This window comes from Diabrotica undecimpunctata, chromosome 4 (assembly GCF_040954645.1).
Source record: "Diabrotica undecimpunctata isolate CICGRU chromosome 4, icDiaUnde3, whole genome shotgun sequence".
Taxonomy (NCBI): domain Eukaryota; kingdom Metazoa; phylum Arthropoda; class Insecta; order Coleoptera; family Chrysomelidae; genus Diabrotica; species Diabrotica undecimpunctata.
This window is the reverse complement of record NC_092806.1, coordinates 32944460-32964474: the sequence shown is the minus strand read 5'-3', so window position 1 is coordinate 32964474 and position 20015 is coordinate 32944460. Positions and strand designations below refer to the sequence as shown.

The 20015-nt window shown below is 32.2% G+C and overlaps 2 protein-coding genes across 3 annotated transcripts in view; one reads left to right on the top strand and one right to left on the bottom strand.

The window, feature by feature from the left end:
- Positions 1-653: 653 nt before the first annotated feature.
- On the top strand, positions 654-2977 carry LOC140439421 (large ribosomal subunit protein uL6). 2 transcript variants are annotated; one of them, XM_072529319.1, is made up of 4 exons: positions 654-795; positions 1018-1202; positions 1906-2095; positions 2742-2977. In XM_072529319.1, the coding sequence occupies exons 2-4, from the start codon at positions 1025-1027 to the stop codon at positions 2941-2943; spliced, it is 570 nt and encodes a 189-aa protein (XP_072385420.1). In that variant the 5' UTR covers positions 654-795; positions 1018-1024; the 3' UTR covers positions 2944-2977. The 2 variants fall into 2 exon arrangements, with proteins under 2 accessions (XP_072385420.1, XP_072385421.1); XM_072529320.1 differs by lacking the exon at positions 654-795 and adding an exon at positions 806-853.
- Positions 2978-5636: 2659 nt separating this feature from the next.
- Positions 5637-20015, bottom strand: part of LOC140439420 (uncharacterized) — a 43073-nt gene continuing 28694 nt past the window's right edge. Inside the window, exon 3 of the mRNA XM_072529317.1 lies at positions 5637-18713. Coding sequence (XP_072385418.1) covers positions 18377-18713 — 337 coding nt within the window. The 3' untranslated portion in view covers positions 5637-18376. The remainder of the gene's footprint in view (positions 18714-20015) is intronic.

The following is a 20015-nucleotide window of genomic DNA, read 5'->3' as shown; positions in this document are numbered from 1 at the left end:
AAATAATAAAAATATGGACACTATTAAAAATGATAAAAAAATATAAATATAAAATTATTGTTTATTGTTCTAACCATAAAATGTTCAAACACGACATGTGTAGCGTTGTCAATTTTAAAATAATTTCTGAATAATTGGGAAAATTCAACACAAAACTGATAGATCCTTTTTATAAATTTATTATTGATTGCCTTCTACTTGTTTTATATTTTATAATACTCGTATACCTACAATATTTTACTATATTAAATTTTAATTAATCAAATACGACAGAACAACAAAAATTAAAACAAAACATTGTATTACTTAGAAATCTATTTTCGATTTTATTAACCTGTTTTAATGTACCTATTTACACTTTCAGATCTTACTTTATTATACAAAACATTACATTATAATAATTATATTTTATACATTTCTATATACTTATAGGAATAAACCAAAGTTAATTGATTTTTTTGTCGTAGGTACTGCAGCAAAAAAAAATTAATTAGTATTAACATAATTAATATAAATTAATATAAGTTAATAATAAAGCGAAAAACCTTCCACGAGAAAATAGTTTCAGAAACATGTTATTTAATATTTTTGTTTCATATTGGAAGTCAATACTGATAAAATCTTGCAATCCGACAACGTTCTCCTTGGAAATTTGAATTCGTGTGCTTTCGGTTCCATTTTAGTATTGAATTCACGAACACATAGGTTTCTGCCAAAACCAAAGGTGATGCTGTTTCAAAACTGACAGCTTGTCAACAATTCTCTCTTTTTCTGTCCATTTTATGTCACAAGTAGGTAGGTAAATTTTTCTGAATAAAATTCTATAATCATCCTAAAATTTTAAACTAATTAGGTAGTGTTTTTATGAAAATTGGATATTATTTAATCTGTTTTAATAAAATTTACTTTAATTTTTGACACCAGTCCCCAAAATATTTTAAAAACAAATAACACTTAGGTTATGTGTATGTAGACCTTCTAATGTGTTCACCTTCTAATAGTATGATTTATTTTTAGGGCTAAAATGAAGCAAATTGTAACAAACCAAACGGTAAAAATTCCTGAGGGAATTACAGTAACCGCTAAATCAAGAGTAGTAACTGTAAAAGGACCCAGAGGTACTCTTAAGAGATCATTCAAACATCTTACCCTGGACATTCGAATGATCAACCCCAGGTTACTGAAAGTAGAGAAGTGGTTCGGTAAGTAGTATTTTGTTTTGTATTCTAAGGTATCAGAGTAAAGTGTGTAAGTGTTAGTTGATTAGGTTCATATGGGTACTTTAGAAGAATAAGTGGAAGTAGAAGAAAGCTGGAAGAATTAAAGTAGAACAGGATAAAACAAAAAAAGTGTAGTGAATGTGAAAATATTGTGACAGTGTAGGGAATAAAATTTAACTGATGAAAACTATCTAAGACTGAGTTTCATGCATAAAAGTAGAAACAACTGTCTACTTTGTATTGTACACAGCAACTCCGTGTTGGAATATATTCATTTTGAAATATTCTAATGATTCAATTTCTCTGTAAATGTCTACAAAGTTGTTTTATTTCATGAAAATTTAAGGTGGATGCAACGCATGTAGTCAGTTCAAAAACTGATTAGATATTCCTGTAGAATAATGGACTGTTTGCAGATTTTCATTTTAATCAGAAAATTTCTATTACTTTCTTTGTTCAGTGACATACATATCTTTTTTATTTAATAAGTACCACATTGTGTAAAATCAACTAACCTTTGTGCTGTTTTCCCTGTTTCAGTATGCTTGTTTTTATTTTTGCTTAAGTCAATTAATTTTTACTACTGGTATGAATAATTTGATTTGGACACTCAGTGTCAATTAAGTAATATGCATTTTTAAACACTATTTTTATTTTATTCTTTTCTTACGAAATGCTTTTATAGGTACTAAGAAAGAATTAGCTGCTGTCAGAACAGTATGCTCTCATGTTGAAAACATGTTAAAGGGTGTTACAAAAGGATACCAATACAAGATGAGAGCTGCATATGCCCACTTTCCCATTAACTGTGTTACCACCGAAGGAAACACAGTTATTGAAATCAGAAACTTCTTGGGAGAAAAATACATTAGAAGGTAAGTTGTCCTATATATTCTGAATAAATTGTATTTGTTGAATCCTTAAAATCCATATACTTAAATGTTGCTATGTTGGCTCTTGGGTATATAAGATAAATAATCCTTTAAAGGCACTTAGCTCAAAACTATTCTGAACATTTAATAATTAAAAAGATATTGACAGAAAGTAATTATTTATTTATAATTATTATCTGGTTAAAAATTTGTAGTTTTGTCCATACATTCCTTTAATAGTATTGTAATGCTTTCAAATTTTAATCTGTCTATTTTTTCTAACAAATTTCTAGTTCATAGTTTCTTTTTATACATCTTACAAGAATTAACTATTTTTCTGGACACCATATTATAGACACTAATGATTTAATCAGACTAACTAATCTACTCAGTAGATAAAATGGGAAGTCTATGAAAGAGTAGACTATAGAATAATGTTCCAGATTAAAGAGAAGAACCAGGATTCCTTTGTTTACAATTTTTAATATAATTTCTACCTAGTAACAATTTCAGGAAATATGCAGATACTATAGGGCAATACTTTTCGTTATTCTATTTAACATTAAATATTGTAAATTACTAAATTTTGTGATTTTGTGAAAAAATTATGATGAAAAACAGGTTTCTGTGAATAATTTAAATTTTTTAGGGTAAAGATGGCCCCTGGTGTTACAGTCGTAAACTCCACCAAACAAAAGGATGAACTTATCATTGAAGGAAACTCATTGGAGGATGTTTCAAAGTCAGCTGCCCTTATTCAACAATCCACAACAGTTAAAAATAAGGATATCCGTAAATTCTTAGATGGGCTTTATGTATCTGAAAAAACAACTGTTGTACAAGAAGAATAACTTGTATTTTTGAAATAAATTTAAGTTTATATTTTTTTGTCTTATTGTTGTCTCAATGTAAGTAAAGTATCCTTGGAATCAGTTTACAGCAAATCCTTACTATTGGACAAATGAACGTTGTGTATCCATATTGCAAGACATTTAAGTCTAAAGGTGAAGCTCCAGCATTGTGTTGTGCCAGTGGTGAAGTCAAATTCACACCATTTCCGGAAACGGAAACTCATTCTACTCATTTTTTGACTCATGTCTGTAGGGTCAGCTAGTTCCATATAAAATAATATCTAAGTCTGGTAAGACTACACATACTTCCGTCGCTTTGTAGTTATTTGTAATTTAAGTATCATAATCATTCTGGCTTTATAACCCTGCGTGGGTCCAGTTGTTCCTATCCATCGCCTTTCTCCGCCAAGTACGTATTCCCATATTTCTCATGTCTTCATCCATGTTATTAAGTAACCTTGTTCTAGGTCTTCCTCTTAGTGCTGCCAGGTCTACCGTTTTTACGGTAGATCTGCCGTTTTAACACCTTATTCTACTGCATTTTTTTAATTTAAAGCATTTGACAAAACAATATACATTATATACAGGAGATGTATTTTGGTTCTGACATTTCTACGTCTAGTGTAGATAAAAATGATTTAGAGTTTGTAAAGTTAAAGTGTTTAGAATTTTATATAGAGCGTATGGACCAATTATTAAAAAGTTTTCCCATAAAAAATAACATCTTGAAAGATTTGCAGTTCATATATCCTGATTTGGTGCGAAGTAGAAAAATTAATTCAATTGCACATATTTCACCAAAATTGGGCAATATTGGGATAAATCAGGGCGATCTTCAATCATTAAATAATGAGTGGAGACTTTTATGAAACACTGAGTTGCCTGAATCTAATGATATACTAGCATTTTGGAGTCAATTAAGTGAAATGAATTATGGTAGTGGACTAAATATGTTCCCCAATTTATCCCTACTTGTTTTTAATGTATTGACCTTACCGCATTTGAGTGCAAATGTAGAAAGAATTTTTCCCATTCGAGTGCAAATGTAGAAAGAAGATACATTAAAAAATAAGCAGAGAAATACATTAATCACAAAGCCTCTTTAGGCACTACTACATGGTAAGAAAATAGTTGGCTCAGACGGAAGTTGCTATAATTTTAAGGTAAAAAATGATATAGGAAAACTTCTTAATAAAAACATTTATGAGCAGAACTCGGATATTGACGAGATCTAATGGTTGATTTTTTTTATAATTCAGTGTTGTGTTTTGTTTTACCATATTTTTCAGGTTTAGTTTGGATTTGAGTTAATGTTTTTAAATTTTATTTAGGTTAATTTTTTAATAAAAATTATGTTATTAAAAATTTTGTATGTATTTTCCGGTAAAAATTATTTACAAATGAACGTACTGTTATAAAAAGGCATTTAAATAGACCATTGGCATTAGATAATGTAAAAAACAACAAATTTGACATCTTTATGGTTTTTCTACCGTATTTTTCAAGTTCGCCCTACCGCAAAATGGTTCATGTCACCTGGCAACACTACTTCCTCTTCTTTCTTACCAATGGGTCTATCAAGGAGCGTTTTTCTAGCTGGGGCATTTTGTTCCATCCGCATTACATGCCTTATCTACCCCAGACGTCCTATGTTAATATGTTATGATATCTGGTTCCTGGTATATTCTATAAAGTTTACGTATCGTCTTCTCCACACTCCATTGTCATTCACTGCTCCATAGATTCGCCTTAGTACTTTTCTTTCGAAACATCCTAATATGTTTTCATTACTTTTTGTTAGAGTCCAGGTCTCTGAACCATATGTTAGAACTAGGTGTATTATTGTTATGTAGAGTTTTAGTTTTGTATTTCTCGAATTAATTGTGGATTTAAGGATGAGATTGCCAAACTAGCATCTGTTGGCCGTGCAAATTCTGCGGTAGTATTTTCAGTGTTAAGGAGCGCTCCCAGGTATACACATTCGTTCACTGCTTCGATAACGTCGTTTTATATAACAAGTGATCGTAGGATTTGTATTTGCGTGCTTATTTTTATATACTTGGTTTTGTTGGTGTTTATTATTAAACCCATTTTTGTAGCTGATTCTTTTAATGCTACATACGCCTCTTACAGCGTTTTTTGTTCTCCCAAGAATATTGATATCATCAGCAAAGGCAAAGATTTGCACTAATTTATTATTGTGACATACATATTACTTTTTCCAGAGCCAGTAATGTAAGTATAGTGGCATATAAAACAAACAAATTGTGCAAAAGAAAATATATTTATTATTTTATTTTCTTTAATTATAAGTACAATACCTAGACAGATTTAATGATCAAAACACTAACAAAGAACTATTATTAAATCTAGTTTAAAATATTTACAATATAGTGACTTGGAATGTAAAAACTAAGCTTACTTACACATATACAAATTACCTTTTTGTTACAGTCCTTTATACAGTAAAAATAAATTTAAAAGCTTAAACATGTTACCTAAAATTTTGAGAAAATAACATAAGAATTGATATACTATAGGTAATTTCATTCCTATTAATAAAAAAACTATCTGCTAAACTTTTAAGGCACTTATAAAGTATCCAAGAGGAAGCAACAGTATTTTTGTACAGAATACAAATCTAGTACGGTAATATTTATTGCACGTATTTTAAAACTTACAGTTTTGTTACGATATTATGCCTATTTATGTATTTCAAGATAACCAATGGATTTTCTACAGAAAAGATACTACGAACAGTACTGTTTATGGTAGTATCTCAGTGTTTCAATCCTATATGGAACTATCCTAAATATTTACCGTTTAAAAAATAAAACTACATGATAGTTACTGCCAAAAATAAATATTGGAGATATAATGATGTTTACAATACCATTTAATTATAACTTGAAGTATGCAATTTAATATAAATTTAAAAAAAATAGATTTTTAACCTAAATACAGTATATAAATAGTACAGACAACGGAATTTATGGTGATTTGAGCGAAATCAAGTATTAGCTACCTCCCTATCCCCAACAACAGATCCGAAAACATCCTCCTATAGAGTGCCGACACTGTCCTATTCTCCGCAGGACCTCCCAACCGTAACTGGAGAGAGCGCTCTGTTTTTAATAAGACCCAAGTACACCTTGATTCCATCCTAAGGTGGTGCAATAAATACAGAGTAGCATTAAACCCAACAAAAACCAAAAATGGTACTATTCTGACATATCAAATGTTCCCAACGATACCTGGAAAACAACCACATAATGCTCAACGGAGAGAGGCTCATTCAGACCATCGGTGTCCTATGTGGGTGTTGAATTTACAAAAATACTCAACTAGAACAACTCAAAAATACTCTAGATAGGGTGAGAAATGGAGCTAACTTCATGAAAACATTGAATGGTAAATTTGGGAATATTAATAATGATGCTCTCCTACACACTAACAAAACTTTCATTAGGCTAATTGTCGAGTACAGAGAGAGACTCTACCCAGCAATCAACAAAAGGTAAATGAACCAACTCATGGTCACAAAGAGGAAAATTCTGAGAAGAATCACCTAGACAATATCCCTAGAATCTAAAACCGGATCGAAACTCTTAGCAAAAGGTACGTTTTACGAACTATCAACAGCTAGAGCATCATTGCAAAGGAGATCCTCAAAAAAACATGCCATCACTGAGGGCAAGTACTCACCAGAACTCCCAAAAATAAGACTCTATCTAAGAGCAGTTCCGCAAAAATCCCTTAGAACTTAGCAGTAGCAAAAACCTCCTCCACCGACCAATAAAATGTAAGTCAACTACTTTCCCATCCCTGCTTCTGTCAAAAAAGTTCACCACAACACAACATAACGTCTAAACGATACACCCAATCCAAATGAAGTTACAAAAGGATGAATATTGTAGTTTTCACTGGTATGTAGAGAGAGAGAAATTTAAGAAAGATGTGGATACCAGGGTGAAACTAATGCTTCGCAGGTGATCGAGTGGTGATTGCATAAGAGTCTGAAGACATGAGTTACATGATGGGGAAACTACAAGAAGAATATACTTAAAGCAAGCCTCGAGATTAATTAGCAGTAAAAAATGCATATTGAGAACCTACACTTTGTTGATATACACTCGCGATCATAAAATCCGGGTCACCTTGAAAATCACCGATATTTCATTTTTAACGAGCTTTATCGTAAATAATAATAACACAAATACAAACTAATGCATGTTTCTGAGAATTGTTGTAGTCTTAGCGGTTTCCTTTGCAACAAAAAATTTGAATACTGCCGATTTCGCGGGAAAGCGCACACTTCCCAAAATTAACGGTACCTGTAACTGCCGCTTGTTTTAAATGTATCATTTGTGCTTCGACTTTTTGTTCAAACGCAACGAACAAACGTTTATTATTGCCACCATTAGTGTTTATTAGTGCCATTATTAGTGTTTATTATTGTTTATTTTTTGCCAAAAATACCCTTGACTGTTGTTGAAACGGCACAAATTGTTGCTCTTGTGAAAGATGGTCACACTCAACGGCAAGTCGCAAGAACTGTTGGCGTAAGCCTTTCTACGGTTCAACCAGTGCTTCAACGCTTTCAGGAGAAGGGTTTGCTATCCAGACAACCTGGCTCTGGACGAAGAAGACTGACCACGGTACGAGATGACCGTTTTCTTGTGTTTCAGGCTTTACGAAACCGGACCTCAACTGCGATTATGCATCTAAATCGTCTACAGGAAGTACGAAATGGCAATGTTAGCGTTGCAACAGTCAGGAGAAGACTTCGTTCTTTTGGACTATCTTCTTGGGTAATGGCTACAGGACCGCCACTCTGCCTGGCGCATTGAGTTGCACGACTAGCTTTTGCTCGACAATATGCGCATTGGGGAATTAACGATTGGAGCAAAGAGTTATTCTCAGATGAATTCCGTTTCTGCCTAACTGGATCCGATGGACGTGTAAGAGTTTGGAGGAGAACCGGTGAATGATTTTCACAAGCTTGCATTGCTCCAAGAATGCCATTTGGTGGAGGCTCGGTCATGGCTTGGGGAGGTGTATCTTCCGACTTCCGCACAGAATTATCCTTCATCGAAAATGGGTCCTTAACTGCACGAAGGGACATTACGGAGATTCTGGAAGAACATGTTATGCATACCATGGCAAGGCTTGGAGAAAACGTCGTTTTTATGCAAAACAATGCGCGAAAGCACGTTGCCACGATCAGTATGCAATACTTGGACGAGGTTGGAATTACGAGGTTACCCTATCCAGCTAGGTCTCCGGACCTGAATCCCATCGAACATATCTGGGACGATTTGAAAAAACGTATTCAACCTTTAACATCTCCTCCTAACAACGGACAGGAGCTTAAGGATCTGTTAGTGAGAGAGTGGAATAACATACCACAACATGTAATCCGGAGAAAAATTGAGAGTATGCCCCGTCGTCTGCAAGAAGTCATTAGAGCAAGTGGAGGCAATACACGATATTAGTCATTGAAATTTCACTGACATTTTACCACGTTCTGTATTTTCCATTTTTTTTCGTATGCCTGTTTTATCAACAATTTATTTTGTTTTCAGTTTTTTCAATAAAAACAATAAAAAACCGTTTTTTTTTTCTTTCAAAACAAACATTAATGACAAATAAAAATACGTTAACCTAAAAAAAAGGTTATTACTCCACCAGAGGCAAAAATATTCCAGAAACTTGAAATTTTCCAGGTGACCCGGATTTTATGATCGCGAGTGTATATATTTGGTGAATAAAGTGTATTGAAAAACATTGGATATTAAAATAATAAAGAAAATATGCAGCAATTATAAACAGTAGATCTATTCTCGGACGAAAACCGTTTTGTTTTTGTAGTCTACCCACAAAGTCCTATATTGTCGCCTCCCCATATCATCTCGTATATTTTAAACATTAAATTGACACAAGTACAGTAAACAAATTAATTTATGATTTTATCTGTACCAATTAGCATTCAATACATTTATGGCAATATTTTAAAATTCAGTAATTCAAAATTTTTGCATTTTGCTTTATTTATCTATTTGACATATTAGTTTGTTTCCTCCTAAATCCGAAAACCGAATGAAATATTTTCATTAAAAAGACGGAAACGGTAACTTCCTTCTGCGACATTTTTTGGGAGGCAATTTTTTTGTATTGAAACCTTTTTTAAAAATATGTGAAACATCTATGACTAAAATATTGTAACGACTTAATTTTTAATTGATTAATAAAAGCCCATATTATTAGAGGTTGCAAACAGAAATTAAATCATAGCGGAACACGGGCATGGCGATCGAGGGCACAAAAGGAATATGCAGTGGTAAATAAAAGAGTAAAAAGAAGTATACGCCGGGATAAAAGGAAGTGGATTGATAGTCAGAATACAAAATAGTCATACAAATTCAGAATTATTCTCAGGTTTTTATTATCAATGTTTTTTCTTTCAAGAATGTCTCAGCTTATCATGGCGTACCGTGTCAAAAGCTTTTCAAAATCTATAAAAAAGGCATGTATTTAAATCTAGACATATTTGTGTCAGCACGTTCAAAGTAAAGAAAGCTTCTCGGGTACTTAACTCTGAATCTTATCAGTTCACTCTTAGAAATATTTGAAGAGGGTGAGCTCTTAACGACTCAGAGACAACAGCTTCACAGATGGGAGGAAAATTTTCTATAACTTTTAAACCGATAGAATAGAAACCAGGAAATACAGGCTTTTCTGTTAGATCAAGAGATATCTCTGGAGGTCTCTTTTAATAAAGAAATAAGAGTGATTTTAAAAACTATGAGGAATGGAAAGGCCCCTGGCGCGTATAATATTCCTGGTAATTGGTTGAGACAGATGAAGATACCTTTGTGCTGTTATTTCACCCGCTAATTAAACGGATTTGGCAGGAAGAAAGGTCGCTCGAAAATGGAGACAAGCTGTTCTTGCCAAACTTTCAAAGAAGGTAGATATTAGGAACTATAATAACTAAAGAGGTATTAGCCTACTCTCGGTGTCCAGAAACATTCTTGTCCAGATTATACTGAACAGGGTTAAATAGTCTATCAAACCCAGATTACTGAAAGAAGAGGCAGACTTCAGAGCACATCGTAATTGTGAGGATCTGATTAAGACTCTCTGTAGAGCAAAGTATCGCGTATTATGGGATCTTTTGGAACAGTATACTATAGCTCGAATGATAATTAATATTATAAGAGATATGTGTGAGGTATTTCAATATCAATCTATGACCAAAGAAATAAGATTTAATGCAACAGTCCCGGGAGATATTAAAAGTCGCATTAGAAAGGAAAACGCAGCATTTATTCAGCTTTACCCTCCTACGTCTGTAACACTTGGAACATCGATATAAAAACAGCATCATAACTCCAGGTATTTATCCATCGTAGTGTTAGTCGAATCAGTCGAATATTTTGTCGCCTGAGACCATTTTATAATTGTGGAGAAGAGAGGTCTCGGAAGTAGAGGTGGCTTGGCCCTACTCTTAGGAAACCAGATGTTGCTTTTGTCAAAAAAGTTTTGAGGTAGAATCGGGATTTCCTGGATGTCGTATGTTCCTCAAGAAGTTAGGAAATAAGTCAAGTAAGTGCTGTCAACAAACAGTTGATTGGAATCAGATTGGATTGACAAGTATAGGAAAAAGTTTGAAAATTTTGATTTGGTACCGCCTTTTATAATGCGCACTAGAGAACAGTGACTGACTACAAGTGCTGAGCTCTCACTCGAATGTGACATAATAAGCATTGTTTACAGTCTCATGTAGACAAAAAAAGGGACAGGCGGCCGCTCGGTGTATCCTTGTTTATTCGATTATCTCGTTTTTTCTTCTGCGCAGATAAGCAAAATCTCAGACAACGTCGTATCTTTGACAAGCAGAAGTTAATTTTAAGGATCTGTTATATGAAACATGCGAAACAGCAAATTCCTGTTTTGCTGTCCCAAATTGATTACCACTTCGACTCTTTAACTGTTCCCAGAAAAATATATAAGATTTAGACTTACGGAGCTTTGGAAATTAACCATAAAAATATAGTAGTACTAAATTTTGTAAACTTTAATAATATGGCATAATTTTCAAGTATGCCACATTACTATTATTGCCAATTGTGCCACATTAATATTGCCAATTGTGCCAAATTATACTCAAGATTTGTATCACAGAGTAAAATATTGAAATACTGTCTTATTTTGTGTCACTCTTATTCTTAACACCAGTCCTTATAGGGCCGTCATAGTGCTTGTGTGCAAAATACTTTTGTTTTCATTTTAAAGATATAATAAAAAATAATCACAAACGTTACCATTACACATCCTTGTTTACGAATATATACATATAAACTTTTTCATCTCATGCCCGTCGTACATTATCAATGAGATCTACACGTCGTTACGCTACAACCAACTGTACCAACACTTTACATAAAAAATAACGTTTTCAATAATTTGCAATATCTACAAAAATACCAGTTACATTTTAATACTTTATTCCTGTTTATAGGTACTGCTAAATTTATATACTACAAAAACTTAACGATTGTGATTATTATTTTATTTATATTTTGGTTGCTACGTGTAAGTGGCACACAGTAGACAGGTCCCTGAGAGTCTATGTATTACTTCTAATATACAATAATGTAGTTTACATATTATGTTCTTTAACATAAAGTTTAGTAGCCTTCAAAATAAGTTAGAACGCATATTAGTCGATAAGCTAAGATTTGCATTTTTTCATGAAATATTTCAGGTAAAATAGATATTGAACATATCTTACAATTTCAAGTATCTGCAATGAAATAAGCCTAAGAGCAGCATAGTGGATTGATCCACAAAAAACAGTTTTCTACTTTATGACAATATTTGATGCCTTTTATAGTAAAGCATAAAATGCAAGATGGACCAACCATACTTTCCAATTACTATACTAGATGGCAGTATCATAACACATGTTTCTTTACATTTTGAATCTGCTGTAAAAGCAAAGTGGACTGAACCCGCTTAGTCTACTTTGCCACCAATAATTGATACCATGTTTTAAGTCAAGCGTGTCTTTCGTTGGTGTAAAAAAGTTACTTAGACTGAGTTCAAAATCTCGTGAACCGGACACACTTATTTGGTGACGTCAATCTACGAACGAAACGATGAAATCAGAGATTGCTGAAAATGTTTAACTCTCTTAGTGCGTTCTCATAGTCACACAGTCAAACTAGTTTTGCATTAGTAAAATAGAGTATTTATTATTTTTCTTCTAACGGTGATTTTTAATATTATTTTATATTGAATTCAGTATGGAAATACAATAGGTAATGTTTTTAGAATTTATTTTTTTTTTTATTCTTGAGGTTTTGAAATATGTACTATAATAACAAATATTTTTTTAAATAGACAAAATAATAATCTGAATACTATATCACATGGTCATCATCATCAGTAGCTCGACAACCCTTTCTGGGTCCTGGCTTGTTCTAGGATTTTCCGCCATTCTGTTCAGTTCCTTGCTTTGTTTTCCCAGTTGGTAATCTTAAGTGTTTTCAGATCTTGTTCCACTTGTTCCATGTATCTGAGTTTGGGTCTTCCCTTTGACCTTCTTCCTACTGGTGTTTGCCTCATAATATGTTTTGGTGTTTCAGTCACATAGTAAGTGTTGAAATAAAGTAAGATATAAATATTTTTTATAACAATCATAATATATCTGGGGGTTCGCTACGTGAAAAGAATAATTATTTGATTAGAGTAATACTGTATGCAATATTCACTCTTTAAAATTTTAAATGTTTGTTAAGTAGTACAAGGCTCGTCTTTGGGAATAATCATAAGAGTGTAAGTTAATGTTTACAAAAGATAAATAATTATAGATTTTGCCTTATTAGGTATGCTATTTTTAAGAGAAAATCGTATTTCCCTGAAGTAATACACCATCAATTTAACAAGCATTATTTTATACGTAAATGTTCAATTTATCGAGAGCACCTTAACAAAAATTTTATTTTCAGCCGCAGAAAATAACAATCTTTTAATAAAAGGCTGGAAGCCAATTATATTTTGATAATATGTTTACTTACTATACAGGGCAACAAAACTAAAACGAAAAAACTTTGGAATTTAACGTGGTCTGTTAATTTTGTGGGGCAGTGTATTTTGCTTTTGCAGGAACATTACCTTGTCTACAAATAACATGTTTTTATGTAAAAAAAATCGTGATTAGCCTTAGAATTATTGGAACACCTCTCTTATTCACTAGATCTTGCTCCAAACGACAACCATGTCTTTTGTCAAATGAAACAATATCTTAAACTTTTAATTTTTCTTCCAATGGCGACACGATAGAAGCCGATACCTGAAGAAGAGGATTTATTGATGAAATATTTTTAAGACAACCTATCAACTTTACTGATATTGTTACCAACGATAATATCATTGAAGAAGCTTTGGCGATTATTCGGAAAACTGCACAATAAGAAATTCAAATATATTAGTCGCAAAAGAATTAGGTGACTATTAATCTAATAATGTGAATAGTCTGATAAGAAAATAAATCACTTAAGCGTTGTAGTTTTAATTAAGTATTCAGTTGCTTAGTCGTTCCTGTATTTCAGTCGAGTGTATACCACCGAACACGTAGGTTATATTGTACGTTATATTAGTGTTAAAAACTATTGTGTCCATATAATACATATATCAAAATGATCGAAGAAAATATTGGCATGGGCCTTCATCGTTGAAAACCTAGTCGTTATTGTCCGTTCAAGGAGGACTTTAAAATTATTTTTTCGAACGAAATCTAACCATCAGTTTTTTATCGTCGAGAGTTATAGTCTGTAGATTTGAATGCCAAGATGGAATCTAATCCACGGCCCACTTGGCCACCTCTTCAATCGAAAGAAGAACATATTGACTGCTTAAGAAAAAATTCAATCAATTTACTATTAGATCAAAGTGCTTCGATCTAACAGACTAAAAATATTCCAAACTTCAACCCGCTAAGTAGTTACAGAAAAGAGACAAGATTTTTTTTTCAGTCGTTATGTAGTTAACTAGAGTCATGGTTGAAATTGGAAAGATGTTAGTCAATTTATTACTTAGACGTTGTTGATGATAGAACGTGAGAAGTATTAATTCCTTTGGCAAAAATACAAGAAAATATTGCAAAAGCAGTTAGTATAAACAAGGGCAGAGTTTAAATATTGTCAAGCAAATAAATAATATTGAAGGAAAACATTCGTTCTTCCATACAAAACATAATAAATGCCAAACACAAAAAAAAAAGAATTTAAATGATGTGGATACGAAAATACTAACCATATGAAAAACAGAACCTACTCTTAGACGGTTACACCAAAAATTCAAAGAAGACGTCAAGTTTGGCGGTTTTACCTAGCGTTTACGTAAAAAACGTACATACATTGGCTATCGATGACAAAATATTATGAAGCCGAAAGTTCAATACCGAAATAATAACATTCGAGAGTTAAAAAAAAATTTTTAAGACAAATAAATCAATCCGTCCGTTGTGCGGACGGTCTACTAATTATCTATATGGACGAAAGCTCAAAGGTTAATCATAGTTCATGTTGGGTGAGAAAATGGTTTGATATCAAATGATTCACTTATTTTAAGTCTTAACCGAAATCAGTTGATTTTCATGATGACATAACTTTATAATCCACAAAAGATGGCTTCCGGTCAAACTTATATCTAATTTACCATACCACCACATAGTGTTATAGGTATTGATAACACAACGTACCCACAATATACAGTCTCAAAAATTTCTGCCGTCCGCATCTCGAAAAGATAAAATGTAACAATGGTTACCGAGCAAAAACGTATTATTTCCAGATGATATGCTAAAAGTGGATTTGTACATTATAAAAATTTATAAACCGAAGTTTAAAACATAACCCTAGAACAACTTTGAGGTTACCCGGATCTTATTTTAACTGAACCTGTTCGGGCGCCTGTCTCTTGAATAATATGTTAGAAGTAAGAACACGACTTTTTTACTAGCGGATGTTGAAAATTTGTGCAATGAATTTTTGACCAATATAATGGTACAATCGCTGTCAACATGCTTTAAAATTAGAACAAGAACTTCTTGACTTGGCAAAATAATATATACGGCAATAGATCATATCAATCTTGAAAATGACGATTCAGACAATGATTTGATTGTTAGTTCTCAAAGTTAAAATAGTGCATCCGATGAAAATGATTCGAAAATGATTGAAATCGATTGTAAACAAAGATTATAACACATCAAAAGGAAAATCTGATTCTTTTGATGTATCAGTTTAAATCGGTAAATTTATTTCCAATAATTATCCAATTATATTATCCAATAATTAAAAACAGTTATCAATTATTGTTTTATTGTTGATATTCTACTAAGAAAGCAATTATAGAAATCTCACAAAAACTTTCAAATATAACTGACATTAATTGTTTCAGTTCTTATTGCATTTCTATTTAGTGAATAGATATTGTTTGTTTTATTGTTGATATTCTACTATAAAAGCAATTATAGAAATCACAAAAAAACTTCTAATATACCTGATGTTAACCCTTTTGGCCCCCTCGGTATAAATATGTCCCACTAAAAGTTGAAAAATATTTACTGGCTCAAATGCGTCCCGATTTAAACGTAGCTTTGCTTTAGTGGTATTCTTAGTGCAAAAGCAAGAAAATAAAACTGAATTGATAACACTGCGTGACCACCGGCGTGAGATACAAATTTATTTTCACACGTGCTCAACGTTTTAATGCGTTTATGTTCGCTTTTTACTATTTTCATTCGATTTTTGAACAGTAAGTGAATATTTTTCTGCATTTATATCAGTGATACACCATATTCTAATATAATATAGTATTTTGCTAGAAATATTCCTGATTTTCTAGGAATAATCCACTGGTATTTTTAAGCGGGACATATTTAACCCATTGTTTTTTTTTGCAGTATGTCGAAACGAGGGCTTTCTGAAAAGGGACTTAAATCTTTAGCCGATAATCTTTCAGACATTCAAAGTGAGCCGGACCTTTTTGAGACTGATGCCGACCGCGACAAAAACTATGAAACATGTTAATTAAAAATAGTATTTCTAGAAATAGATTTACATTATTACTATCCAAAATGTATATGAATGATCCAGAAAAACAAAATTCTTTCAAGACGTTAAGTAGACGAACTTGTACGTTGTTTGAAGTATACTTTTCAAAAATGTTGAACTGATTCTTCTAGGTAGAGTACTGATGAAAGCATGGTAAAATTTAAAGGGCGATCTGCGTTGAAACAGTACTTACCGATGAAGCCTGTCAAAAGGGGCATTAAAATATGGGTAAGAAGTGACATCTTCACTGATTACACCTATGACATATATGTATATGCTATGAAGACGGAAGACGGACAAGTTGATGGAATGCTTGTTGAGAGATTCGTGCACAAATTAGCTAGTACAATAAAGTTTAACGACATAGTACTATGTTTTGACAGATTTTTTCCTCAGTGAAGCTCATGAAAGAGGTTCCATTTCCATCTGAAGGAACAGTTATTGCAAACAGGAAAAATCTACCAAAACTCACCAAAACATTGATTAGAGGAGAATTTGAGTTTATTTAGCTTTAAAACTGTACTACGCCGTGATAAGGATGAGGTCAGAAAAGAAGTTAATTGCCTCTGGGCAGGTACAACACTACAACAATTTTATGCAAGGAGTGGATTTAGCGGCCAAAATGGCAGGTTTACAGACATGGATAGCAGTTAGGGAAAATTGGTTATGGTTGCTGCTGTTGGATAATCTACAACGATCTTCATCGGAAAAAAATGCTTTTTCTTGTAGCTCTAGCTGAAGAGCTGATAAAGTTTGGAAAGGCTAAGTCAAACGTTCACGTAAGAAGAAGGTCGATGGGGAGGCCGTCCAAGAGGACAAGAAGCATGATAAATGTAGAAGAACATATGCTAGTCGAGGGTGGAACACGTGGACGTTCTGCAAGATGTTCTCAACGGAAAATGGAAAAACGAACTTCAACATTGTGCAGAATGTGTCAAGTTCCACTTTGCAGAAATTTCTTTACGCCATACCACACTTAAAACTGTAAAATTGTTTTCATAGGCTACCACTGGGATATATATGTCCTAGTTAACAATACCAATGGGTCCTATTTATCAATGTCAAATGTCAATGTTTAAGAAAAAAAATCGTATGCGAACCTATTTGTGTAACACAATTGCATATAAAAAGCTCAGAACTTGCGATTTCAACTCAGTTTATTTAAGTAAGAAAAGTGGGGCTAAAAGGGTTCATTGTTCTTATGGCATTTTTTATTTAATAAATAGATATATTTTTTTTATTTAGAAATTAACATTTATCAAACCTGTGTACCTTTAAAATATAATTAAAATTGTTTATTTATTATATTCATGCATATACAATACATAATTGATGTAAAAAATTTGTTAAATGAATTTCACTTTGTATCAAAAATGTAAATAAAAATTTATTATAGAATTCTTTAAACAAAATCTGTAACCGTTTTTTTTTTAAATAACAAACATATAAAATCGGAATTTGATGTTTATTGAAGGTAAACTAAATGCACGATCAAATACTTACCATGTCGGGATAGTATTATGAGGTTTTTTTCCTGGTTTTTCCCTCATATTTTACTATGGAATCACTAACAGGAGAATTTTACTGTCATCATGGCATGTATTTGTCTTTTTAAGACGAATTACATGTTATGATCTTTTCTGACGGATATTCTCAAGTTAAAGTTGATTTCATGTAATCGAATGAACTATCTTATAAGTAAAGTCGTCCCAGGAACGCAACTCAACAATATTGGCAATATCATTTTACAGTCGTCTACTTTAAAATGTATAATGTATGTCTGAATTGTCAATATAGATGAGTCAGATAAAATTAAATTATTAGAAGAATTTTTCACTAAGTAACAAAAAACAAAATTTGTTTAATTTACTAATGTTTGTATTTTGAGAACGATTTCCGAAGTGGAAATTGAAACGCCAATAAACGTATTTTAACCTTTAATTGTGGCTTATTCCCATTTAAATAGTAATTAATTTAAAATGCCACAAGAAAATAGCTTCAGAACAGTATCTAAGTATAATCTGTTAGTGACCTAAATATTTAGTAACCAAATATGGGGATCTCAAGTACAAGTATTTTCATACATCTAATGTGCTATGATCTGGCCATTTATTTTAAATAATATTCAAAAGAACCGGTGAAATAGACGCTATTACCCATACAAATCATAAAGCGTCTAACTTATTGTGAAGGCAACTATAATCGAGTTCTATCAATACTTACATACACTTTTAATTTATTTTTAGTGTAATAAATTATCTATAATACCTGGTAACTTATAAAAATATCTCTGAACTACCATAACATTAACACTGTTCATTCTGTAATTCCAACTCTGTTATATGAGCTAGTATATTCACTTTAGCGATATCTTGCAACTGATGCGGTAGTCTTTTTATCCTATTTGAAATTTCAACCATGAACATATCTGTATCTCGATCGTTATGTATCTCTTCTATACTAAGATCGTCTACGACGTTGTCTTCAGTTATAACTCTGACAGGTATGAGGCCATCTTCGTTATTGTTGTCATAGGAGTAAGGTTCATTAGGACTAGTTTTTAATCTTTTTGCTTGGCTTTCTTCGGTTTCTGAGAAAACATCATCGTCGTCTTCCCCTTCCTCCTGTTTTCCGTCTGTTGTCCTAAAATAATAATTACTTGTAAATATTATATACCAACACAACAAATTCTCAATTATAAATAAACACTCCAAATGTTTCAACACTTTAAAAGAATTGTCGCGATACTTCGACCGGCAGGAATCTCTAGAAATTGTATATAGGATTAGTCTGGCAAATATTAACTGAAATTAGTCATCCGAAATAAAACACCTTACCTAAGTGGTGAAACGTAGCCGAAATCACGTGCCCATCATGAATTCTAGGAAATTTTGAATTTGATCATTGGCAGCGCGTAAAAAATGTTTCCTTGCTGGTTACTTTACATTGTAACAATAGAATATTATATTTCTGCTTATAATAAAAATACCTAATACATTAGATCTATGTTATAAAATAAGTTTTCATTCACATTAATAATGTGTCACTGAGCGGATGAGCGAAAGTCCACTATATATGAATGATTTAAAATACTCAAAGTTGTATATTCTTTTTATTTCAGAAGGATATTCAATTATTTAGTCTGTCAATAGAATGACTACTAGCAATTGCAGATGCTTGTTCGGTCTGTATATACATAATGTCTTCTAAAAACATGCCAAAACGTGTTGATTTGGAAAAAGTTATACATTGAGTCATGAATTACATGAATCATATTGTTACAAATACAATACTCCCCGTAATTGATTCTACGTATTGCGTTTACAACAGTAAACAGAACGAAACGCAATTATCAGGATTCGAAGATTATTTCTGAGAAAAATTATTTAATTCTCTGGAGTGTCTATTTAATAACCGAGAAGTCTATGTAATAACGGAATTAATCAATGTACTGACATTATATCGAAATGTGTTTACACAGAAAAATAAAGACACAACAGGTGAATCAACAGCTGAATCAGCAGATTGCTGTAACTGCACAATGAAGCAAATACTTTGATTTTATAAACGTCAATAAAAAACTAAAAATTCCGCCAAAGGAAGAACTAGAATACAAAGTAAACGTTTAACTTGCATAGTATGGAACGGGAACGATAACACAGCCCAACAAAATGAAAAATTTTGGTGCTTGAGAAATAACGAATTTTAAATATTTTTTATGATCTGATTCAAAAAATGACTTGTTTTTCATAGCAGTTTTTTTTGGAATCGATTGTATAATTTTAAGTTCGCTCGAAAAGTTATACACAAAGGTACCCGGAAATCACCAGACGGAAATCAAGACAACAATCGAATATAATAAACGTCTAATAAACACAAGCAAAAAGGAATTCTAACAAAAGAAATGAAGAGATAAGGAGGATAGGTAATATGTTGAGAGAACAG